Source organism: Oncorhynchus mykiss, chromosome 17, assembly GCF_057628025.1.
Source record: "Oncorhynchus mykiss isolate SJ-2025 chromosome 17, ASM5762802v1, whole genome shotgun sequence".
Classification (NCBI taxonomy): domain Eukaryota; kingdom Metazoa; phylum Chordata; class Actinopteri; order Salmoniformes; family Salmonidae; genus Oncorhynchus; species Oncorhynchus mykiss.
The window spans coordinates 118,485-130,000 of NC_143038.1; the positions used below are offsets into that span (position 1 = coordinate 118,485).

The window sequence follows — 11,516 nt, forward strand, 5'->3', positions numbered from 1 at the left end:
TATGGCATTAAACTGTTGTATTAACTCTAGCCCTATGGCCCAACCAACCAACACACCACAACACATAGGCCTAACACCACAACACAACACATAGTCCAAACACCACAACACATAGAAATAACACCACAACACATAGACCTAACACCGCAACACATAGGCCTAACACAGCAACACATAGGCCTAACACCACAACACAACACATAGTCCAAACACCACAACACATAGAAATAACACCACAACACATAGACCTAACACCACAACACATAGTCCAAACACCACAACACAACACATAGTCCAAACACCACAACACAACACATAGTCCAAACACCACAACACATAGAAATAACACCACAACACATAGACCTAACACCGCAACACATAGGCCTAACACAGCAACACATAGGCCTAACACCACAACACAACACATAGGCCTAACACAGCAACACATAGGAGGCCTAACACCACAACACATAGGCCTAACACCACAACACAACACATAGTCCAAACACCACAACACATAGGCCTAACACCACAACACATAGGCCTAACACCGCAACACAACACATAGTCCAAACACCACAACACATAGACCTAACACCGCAACACATAGGCCTAACACCGCAACACATAGGCCTAACACCACAACACAACACATAGGAGGCCTAACACCACAACACATAGGTCTAACACCACAACACATAGGAGGCCTAACACCACAATACATAGGAGGCCTAACACCACAATACATAGGAGGCCTAACACCGCAACACATAGGCCTAACACCACAACACAACACATAGGCCTAACACCACAATACATAGGCCTAACACCACAATACATAGGCCTAACACAGCAACACATAGGCCTAACACCACAATACATAGGCCTAACACCGCAACACATAGGAGGCCTAACACCACAACACATAGGAGGCCTAACACCACAACACATAGGAGGCCTAACATCACAACACAACACATAGGCCTAACACCACAACATATAGGCCTAACACCGCAACACATAGGAGGCCTAACACTGCAACACAACACATAGGCCTAACACCACAACATATAGGCCTAACACTGCAACACAACACATAGGTATAACGCCGCAACACAACACATAGGCCTAATACCATAACACATAGGCCTAACACCACAACACATAGGCCTAACACCACAACACATAGGCCTAACACCACAACACATAGGTCTAACACCACAACACATAGGAGGCCTAACACCACAATACATAGGAGGCCTAACACCACAATACATAGGAGGCCTAACACCACAACACATAGGCCTAACAACACAACACATAGGCCTAACAACACAACACATAGGTCTAACGCCGCAACACATAGGCCTAACACCACAACACAACACATAGGTATAACGCCGCAACACAACACATAGGCCTAATACCATAACACATAGGCCTAACACCACAACACATAGGCCTAACACCACAACACATAGGCCTAACACCGCAGCACATAGGCTTAACACCACAACACATAGGCCTTACACACAATCCCACACAACACAACACATAGGCCTAACACACAACACCACACAACACAACACATAGGCCTAACACACAACACCACACAACACAACACATAGGCCTAACACACAACCCCACACAACACAACACATAGGCCTAACACACAACCCCACACAACACAATACATAGGCCTAACACACAATCCCACACAACACAACACACAACCCCACACAACACAACACATAGGCCTAACACACAACCCCACACAACACAACACATAGGCCTAACACACAATCCCACACAACACACATTTGTACAGTACCTTAAATCCATTCGATCTGATATGATAGTTCACCATTAGGTTATGAAAGGATATGGCCATTCAGTAATCTTTTTGGCAGCTTTTCTCACAAAGTTGTCCTCACTGAAGATGAAGAGAGAGCGGTTGAGTGTAAAGCAGCTTTGTCGGACCGGGATCGGGTTGTACAGAGCCATAGTCCGGGCCCGCTGGGCCATCGACTGCTTGTACACACGCTGGCCCCCCGGGGGTCCGCCTTGCCGACTCCCGCCGCGGCCAGGGGCCCCCAGAGGACCGGCATTGCCACCGCCTCCACTTCCACCTCCGCCTCCTCCACCTCCTCGGTTCGGCACCTCGTCACCGAAGCGTGCCATTCTGTAGGGAGTGGGGAGACCAGACGGCGATCGTTAAGAACCAGAGAGGATAGTCACAGTGATCGTTCCACATTACACCCCATCGATCTCCGGAGGAAACACACATGCAGAACCTATAGGTGGCAGTGGGTCTTTCTGTCGTTCTGTCGGTCTGTCTGTTAGTCTATAGGTCTACAATACTCTCTCACTCTAGCAGGTCTTCACGACCAAGACACCTCCATTGGAGAGAGGGGGGGGGGGGAGTTGAGGAGAGGAGAGAGAGCAAACGGTGGCTTCACTTCTCTCGCTGTGTGTGCTTAGAGTGGAAATGGAGAACGGGTGGGTGATGTGGGAGAGAGAGAGGTGGTGGCGTGGTTTGTTGTTCCAGGCGAGAGCAGTTCGTGGTTAAAAATCGCTATCTTAGCCTATTGATGATGTAAGAAGCTATTCCCAAAATTAATTTCAAAAATGTCAATGTCTTTTTTTTATCTCATTGAAAGAGGAGGATGGCATCCTTGATGTGTTTCATTGGAGGAGGACAGAATCCTCATGCAAACACGGAGGTACATTTCACTAGGTATACAAATCCATACATTTAGCCCTAATCCTATGCAATAATAAGCTATGGATGACAGCAAGGTGATGGATTAAATCTAACAATCATTTCTAAATAACTAGCCTACATTATATATATACTGCGTCTTTTCCTCCAGTAGTTCAGCTTGAGAGGATCTGCAGTTGTCTTGTCCTCGTTGGAGATAAAAATAGCCGAGAATAGAAAACGGGCAAAAATCCTTAATAATTAATCATTTTCAGTACCATCCGCAATGTTTGATAGCCTATAGTAGAGACGAGCAATAGCCAAATCCAGCCGTATGCCTCCTCTATGTTGGCTTATCCTCAAATGGCGCCGATAGGGCTTTCCTAAAACCTAACCCTAAGTCACATTTGTTGATATTTTGTGATTTTAGTTTTTCTCTCTCTCTCAAAGCAAGAAGCCGTGGTGCTCAGGTTGGGGCGTGAGCAAGAGAGCATGCGTTTGGAGATGTTGAAAATACAGTCTATAGTCTATGAAAACAGGCTGTCCCTGAGTCTTGGTCTTCCCTTTCTCTCCTTTACATAAAATTAAGGGGAAGGGAGGGAGGAGAAAAGAGAAAAATCTATGCCACACTAATCATCTATATTCCAAGGTTCGGAGAAGAATCCGAATGTGTGAATAGAATCCTAAAATGGATGAGGTGAAAACGGCCGTGTGGAGAAGTGGCATCATCCGTTCTGTGCAGGAGACGTCGACCGACAGCTACAGCGGCTGACGCGCGGTCAGTTGGATTCTCACTCTAGTAGCAGCTCGTGTCTTCTCCGCCACCAGGCAAGGCGCGGGCGCAGCCAAGGTACCGCTTTGCCTCCATCACACACCCCCCCCCCCCAAGCTCGACGCTCCCCCAAACCAAAAACCAAAGCCCACGCCGCCCGCCCGCCGGTACGGTATGCTTTTCCTTTTTCTTTTCACCTCGCCCTCGGGGGAAACGCTCTGTCACTCGCGGTAACGTTCGGTCCGGAGGCTATATGGTCTTGGAGATCTGCATGCCTTGGAGACTGAAAAATCCGGGGAGCTTGAGCAAGTGCGTGTGAGAGAGTGAGTCAGTGAGAGAGATAGGGAGAGGGAGGGAGAGAGAGGGAGTGAGTCAGTGAGAGAGAGAGCTTGCTTTCCTTCTATGCGATCAGCTGGCAGGTTGAGCTAGAGTAGGGCATCTGATCAATTTAATGCTACGGGAGCGCCGTCCTCAAATCTCTGGCCAAGCTTTGCAGCAGCACATGATGTGCCTCGAGCCACCCGCCCCGATTCACTTATCCGTTATCCGGTAGCTCTCCGGTAACTATCCAAGCAGCAAGATGGAGAAGCAAGCTGCTCATGGCTCTTCCCTCTGGCTCTGGCTCTACACGACGCCAAGTGTCAAAAGCACCAGCACCATAAACCGTACCCAGTCCAATTTGCCCTTTTCGCTATTTACACATACTGTAATGCGATGGAGAGAGAGAGAGAGATACGGGGTATTGGGGAATATATTGGGGTATATATTAGGTGTATTAGGCTACATACAGGATATTGGGGTATATATTGGTATATATTAGGCTACATACGGGGTATTGGGGCATATATTAGGCTACAGACAGTGTATTAGGGTATATATTAGGCTACAGACGGGGTATTGGGGCATATATTAGGCTACAGACAGTGTATTAGGGTATATATTAGGCTACAGACGGTTTATTGGCGTATATATTGGGGTATATATTAGGTGTTTTAGGCTACATATGGGGTATTGGGGTATATATTGGGTGTATTAGGCTACATACAGGATATTGGGGCATATATTAGGCTACATACAGGGTATTGGGGTATATATTAGGCTACATACAGGGTATTGGGGTATATATTAGGTGTATTAGGCTACATACATGGCATTGGGTATATATTAGGTGTATTTGGCTACATACAGGGTATTGGGGCATATATTAGGTGTATTAGGCTACATACATGATATTGGGGTATATATTAGGTGTATTAGGCTACATACAGGGTATTGGGGCATATATTAGGTGTATTAGGCTACATACAGGATATTGGGGTATATCTTAGGCTACATACAGGGTATTGGGGTATATATTAGGCTACATACAGGGTATTGGGGCATATATTAGGTGTATTAGGCTACATGCAAGGTATTGGGATATATATTAGGCTACATACAAGGTATTGGGTATATATTAGTCTACTTGCAGGGTATTGGGGTATATATTAGGCTACATACAGGGTATTGGGGTATATATTAGGCTACATACAGGGTATTGGGGTATATATTAGGCTACACACAGGGTATTGGGGTATATATTAGGCTACATACAGTGTATTGGGGTATATATTAGGCTACACACAGGGTATTGGGGTATATATTAGGCTACACACAGGGTATTGGGGTATATATTAGGCTACATACAGGGTATTGGGGTATATATTAGGCTACACACAGGGTATTGGTATATATTAGTATACATACAGGGTATTGGGGTATATATTAGGCTACATACAGGGTGTTGGGGCATATATTAGGTCTATTAGGCTACATACAGGGTATTGGGGTATCTATTAGGCTACATAGAGGGTATTGGGTATATATTAGGTGTATTAGTCTACATGCAGTGTATTGGTGTATATATTAGGCTACATACAGGGTATTGGGGTATAAATTAGGCTACATATAGGGTATTGGTATATATTAGGCTACATACAGGGTATTGGTATATATTAGGCTACATACAGGGTATTGGGGTATATATTAGGCTACATACAGGGTATTGGTATATATTAGGCTACATACAGGGTATTGGTATATATTAGGCTACATACAGGGTATTGGGGTATATATTGAGGTTTATATTGGGTGTATTAGGCTACATCAACCCAAAGCTAATGTAATGTATAGCCTGTAGGTGTAGCTTAGTAGCCTAATATGTCTACTGTGTGTTATGGTTATTTTGTACACCTGTGTAGCCAGAAGAGGGAGTAGCTAGCTCTATTCTACAAAATAAAATACAATCAAAATGTTTTTAAAGTGCATTTAACAAATACTGCAATACACTTCACAACATCCTGCTGTGACTTCGACTGGTGACCAATAGTAGGCCTACTGTGAGTTATGGCTAATGTTGAGGGAGTACTGCAGCCTAGCTCTACTACCATCCTGTGACTGGTGACCAATAGTAGGCCTACTGTGAGTTATGGCTAATGTTGAGGGAGTACTGCAGCCTAGCTCTACTACCATCCTGTGACTGGTGACCAATAGTAGGCCTACTGTGAGTTATGGCTAATGTTGAGGGAGTACTGCAGCCTAGCTCTACTACCATCCTGTGACTGGTGACCAATAGTAGGCCTACTGTGAGTTATGGCTAATGTTGAGGGAGTACTGCAGCCTAGCTCTACTACCATCCTGTGACTGGTGACCAATAGTAGGCCTACTGTGAGTTATGGCTAATGTTGAGGGAGTACTGCAGCCTAGCTCTACTACCATCCTGTGACTGGTGACCAATAGTAGGCCTACTGTGAGTAATGGCTAATGTTGAGGGAGTACTGCAGCCTAGCTCTACTACCATCCTGTGACTGGTGACCAAGTGTAGCTTTATTTTGGTGGAGAAGCAAACCAGTTACTGTAACCTAGTATACTGTATGTGTCAGTTTATGAATTCTGTGGAGTCTGCAAGCATAGACTTAGTTATCCACAATTGCGCTGTTGGGTAAGGAAAAGGCCTACCTTTCATTTTTTAGGACAATTTATGTGGGGCAGAGGCGTTCTCAGTAGATATATTTTAATATTTTTATGTTACCGAACCCTCCACTCATCAGGACCGTCTGTCGGCCTGGCACGTGCATCTGAGAAGCTTTTGGAGGTGTATGCCCAGAGCTGCCGTTCGCAAGCTGTTTGCTCGCGCTAAATAAACCCATGCTGTCGCCTTTCCAAAATCCAAGAGAGACGAGAAATACAGAGGAACTGATTGAACCCGAGAGTTTCAACGAATGGGATTCTTTTCAAAAGTGTTTTATTGGACAGAATTGTCCGTTAGTCCCTGGCTCCAGAATGAGAACAGAGAATTGAAGAGAGGTTGTTTTACTTCTAGGTTCTACGTTTTATTTTTCCTTTATTTAACTTGGCAAGTCAGTTGAGAACAATTTCTTATTTTCAATGACGTCCTAGGAACAGTGGGTTAACTGCCTTGTTCAGGGGCAGAACGACAGAGTTCTGCTCGGGGATTCGATCTTGCAACCTTTCGGTTACTAGTTCAAAGCTCCACTAGGCTACCTGCCACCCCACAGTCACGCGGGAGCTGTCTATGGTGCTGAAATAATAGTCTAGCCTACTCCTGAATAAGGTGAATCATGATAATTTGCTAACTGTTGAAAGCATCATCTCTTGAGGGTTGGGAAAAGTCCACAGTGATTTCAGTCCCACCGGAGCTGTCCATGGTTCTGAAAACAGCGACACAGATTCCTGAATGCTGTGAATGAGACAGTATGACAAATTTTGAGAAAACGGTATAGGCTATATGGCCTAAGATACAGAGAAAAGTTAAATGTTGCATCAGCACCACGTGAGCTCTCCATGGTTCTGAAAGAATAACTTAGAACTGCATTCATTTTTAATTGAGACTAGTGAGCCGCACTGCACTTAGCCTAAATAGAGTGTAGCCTACCTACACTCATCCAAAGACCACTGATCATGACGTGATTCTGACTGTATCTCGCTATACTTGGATCACGTGAGGCTTTGGATCCATACCAATTAATCCTTTAAATACACTGGCAAACAGGGTCCGACTCAGCTCTCTAAAACGCCAGGTGAAGCACTATATATTCGTCATCATGGCCATCGGTTCACATTCTCGGTTGTCAGTGGCTAACGGGCACCACGCGCGTTACTGACACAATAAACAGCCCGGTTCCCGCTGATGGAACCGAGAGAGAGGCCGTCCTGTAAGCGCCAGAGAGTGCGAGTGTCGGGAAGGGGCGGGGAAGAGGGGAGGAGGGGGAAGTAGAGGAGAGGAAGGGAGAGGAGGGGAGAGGAAAGGGGAGGAGGGGAGAGGAAAGGGGAGGAAGGGAGAGGAAAGGAAAGGAGAGGAGGGGAGAGGAAAGAGGAGGAGGGGAGAGGAAAGGAAAGGAGAGGAGGGGAGAGGAAAGGAAAGGAGAGGAGGGGAGAGGAGGGGAGAGGAGAGGAAAGGGGAGGAGGGGAGAGGAAAGGGGAGGAGGGGAGAGGAAAGGAAAGGAAAGGAGAGGAGGGGAGAGAAGAGGCGGGTATCGTTATGCTTGAACGATCACAGAAAACGACCAACCAAAACGGACTCTAAGGATGGTAGATGAGATGGGAACCTCTTTCTAAGTTATTTAGCGTGTGAAACAGAGGATAATAAGGAGGGAAGAATGGCAAAATAATGTCTCTCTCTCTCTCTCTATCTGTGTCAGTCTGTCAATCTGTCAGTCTGTCTGTCTCGTGTTAGGATGGTGACACAGAATAGTTAAGCACCTGTATGAAAAACAAACTCACAATCATAACATGAACATGCAGAATAATACCCATCTCAACGTATAAAAACATTGTGACACATCATATATAGATCTAAACAGTCAATATGAATATAAGCTAAATAAATAAACTTAAACTCAGCAATACAATCATTGTATTAAAAATCCACTGTGTTCCTTTCATCTCTGGGCCAACAAGATCTCACAGTCTCACGTCAGAATGACACGTTCATCCATGTTTCTCAAACGTAAAATGTCAAAATTGATGCAAACGTGTTTGGTTACTTCGCTGTATCGTTCCAAGGTTAAGTTTAGGCATTAACTCTGAATGGTTAAGGTAAGGGTTAAGGTTAGGCATTAAGTCTGAATGGTTAAGGTAAGGGTTAAGGTTAGGCATTAACTCTGAATGGTTAAGGTAAGGGTTAAGGTTAGGCATTAAGTCTGAATGGTTAAGGTAAGGGTTAAGGTTAGGCATTAACTCTGAATGGTTAAGGTAAGGGTTAAGGTTAGGCATTAAGTCTGAATGGTTAAGGTAAGGATTAAGGTTAGGCATTAAGTCTGAATGGTTAAGGTAAGGGTTAAGGTTAGGCATTAACTCTGAATGGTTAAGGTAAGGGTTAAGGTTAGGCATTAAGTCTGAATGGTTAAGGTAAGGGTTAAGGTTAGGCATTAACTCTGAATGGTTAAGGTAAGGGTTAAGGTTAGGCATTAAGTCTGAATGGTTAAGGTAAGGATTAAGGTTAGGCATTAAGTCTGAATGGTTAAGGTAAGGGTTAAGGTTAGGCATTAACTCTGAATGGTTAAGGTAAGGGTTAAGGTTAGGCATTAACTCTGAATGGTTAAGGTAAGGGTTAAGGTTAGGCATTAACTCTGAATGGTTAAGGTAAGGGTTAAGGTTAGGCATTAACTCTGAATGGTTAAGGTTAGGGTTAAAGTCTGGGAGCAAATCCAGCGTCTACTTGAAGGTAACAGCACTCACTGTTACCCGTAGTGGCTAGTAGCCATGTCATCTCCCGACATCCTAAGACATGGATGGACGGTCGAATACTGACTTGTATAACGAGTGACCTGCCTGCGCTGGAATGCGTCCAAAATGGCACCTTATTCCCTACATAGTGCCCTACTTTTGACCAGAACTCAAAAGTCGGACACTAAATAGGTTGCCATTTGGGGTGCAAGCCTAATTTGTGTGATTGCATCGTTACCTTATCATCCCTATCAGAATCCTCTCTCTGAAATAACTTCGTTATCAATAAAGTTCATTCACTTTGACCACTTGTTTTGATGCAGTGGGATTGTTTGGATAGTTAGGAATCTTTGGAATGATATTGTAATGAATTTATCAGTCTGTTAAGGTACATTTTTGAGACATGGACTGTGTATGTGTGCCATTCAGAGGGTGAATGGGCAAGACAAAAGATTGAAGTGCCTTTGAACGGGGTATGGTAGTAGGTGCCAGGCACACCGGTTTGTGTCAAGAACTGCAACACTGCTGGGATTTTTCACGCTCAAGCATTCTTAATGTTTTGTACACAGTGTATATTTATATTCTATTCCGTTTGTGTGTATGTGTATATATGTGTGTATGAGTATATGTGTATATGTGTGTATATGTGTATATATGTGTGTATGTGTGTATATGTGTATATATGTGTGTATGTGTGTATGTGTGTATGTGTGTATATGTGTAGATGTGTAGATGTGTAGATGTGTATGTGTGTATGTGTGTATGTGTGTAGATGTGTAGATGTGTGTATGTGTGTAGATGTGTAGATGTGTGTATGTGTGTATATGTGTAGATGTGTGCATGTGTGTATATGTGTAGATGTGTATATGTGTAGATGTGTATGTGTGTATGTGTGTATATGTGTATATGTGTAGATGTGTATGTGGGTGTATGTGTAGATGTGTAGATGTCTATATGTGTAGATGTGTATGTGTGTATGTGTGTATGTGTGTAGATGTGTAGATGTGTGTATGTGTGTAGATGTGTAGATGTGTGTATGTGTGTATATGTGTAGATGTGTAGATGTGTAGATGTGTATACCAGCACCAGGCAGCCGCAATGCATGTATGGAAAGATGCATGCAGCAGTACAGTAACAGTGTACCCTACAATATAGAGAGAGTGTGTGTGTGTGTGTGTGTGTGTGTGTGTGTGTGTGTGTGTGTGTGGAGGCCCTGGTGGTAGCATCGAGCAACACTGAGAGAGCAGCATTGTCATTCAGAGAGCGTTCACACGGCAACCCCGCAGGAAGCCCCAGCAACACACCCCCTTCCTTCCCTACTCTCTTCCTTCACACACCACCCCCCTCATCCCCTTCTCTCTGTCTTCACACACCACCACCCTCATCCCCTTCTCTCTGCCTTCCCACACCCCCACCCTCCTCCCCTTCTCTCTGCCTTCACACACCACCCCCTCCTCCCCTTCTCTTTGCCTTCCCACACCCACACCCTCCTCACCTTCTCTCTGCCTTCCCACACCACCACCCTCGTCCCCTTCTCTATGTCTTCACACACCACCCCCTCCCCCCCTTCTCTCTGCCTTCCCACACCCACACCCTCCTCACATTCTCTCTGCCTTCCCACACCACCACTCTCGTCCCCTTCTCTCTGTCTTCACACACCACCCCCTCCCCCCTTCTCTCTGCCTTCACACATCACCCCCTCATCCCCTTCTCTCTGACTTCACACACCCCCACCCTCATCCCCTTCTCTCTGACTTCACACACCACCCCTCCTCCCCTTCCTCCTCCCCTTCTCTCTGACTTCACACACCACCACCCTCCTCCCCTTCTCTCTGACTTCACACACCACCACCCTCCTTCCCTTCTCTCTGACTTCACACACCACCCCTCCTCCCCTTCTCTCTGACTTCACACACCACCACCCTCCTCCCCTTCTCTCCGACTTCACACACCACCACCCTCATCCCCTTCTCTCTGACTTCACACACCACCACCCTCCTCCCCTTCTCTCCGACTTCACACACCACCACCCTCATCCCCTTCTCTCTGACTTCACACACCACCCCTCCTCCCCTTCCTCCTCCCCTTCTCTCTGACTTCACACACCACCACCCTCATCCCCTTCTCTCTGACTTCACACACCACCACCCTCATCCCCTTCTCTCTGACTTCACACACCACCCTCCTCCCCTTCCTCCTCCCCTTCTCTCTGACTTCACACACCACCACCCTCATCCCCTTCTCTCTGACTTCACACCCCCCCCCCTTTTCTGCATCCTTTCTCTCTCTCACCGCTCTACCACTGTATGGAGCCCT

General features: G+C 45.7%; 1 protein-coding gene across 1 annotated transcript in view; it reads right to left on the minus strand.

Moving 5' to 3' along the window:
* Nucleotides 1–11,516, minus strand: part of LOC118940348 (voltage-dependent P/Q-type calcium channel subunit alpha-1A-like) — a gene marked incomplete at its 3' end in the record, with an annotated part of 236,254 nt that overhangs the window by 116,588 nt on the left and 108,150 nt on the right. Inside the window, 1 exon segment of the mRNA XM_090204325.1 lies at nt 1,886–2,182. Within this exon segment, the coding sequence (XP_090060451.1) occupies nt 1,886–2,182 (297 nt within the window).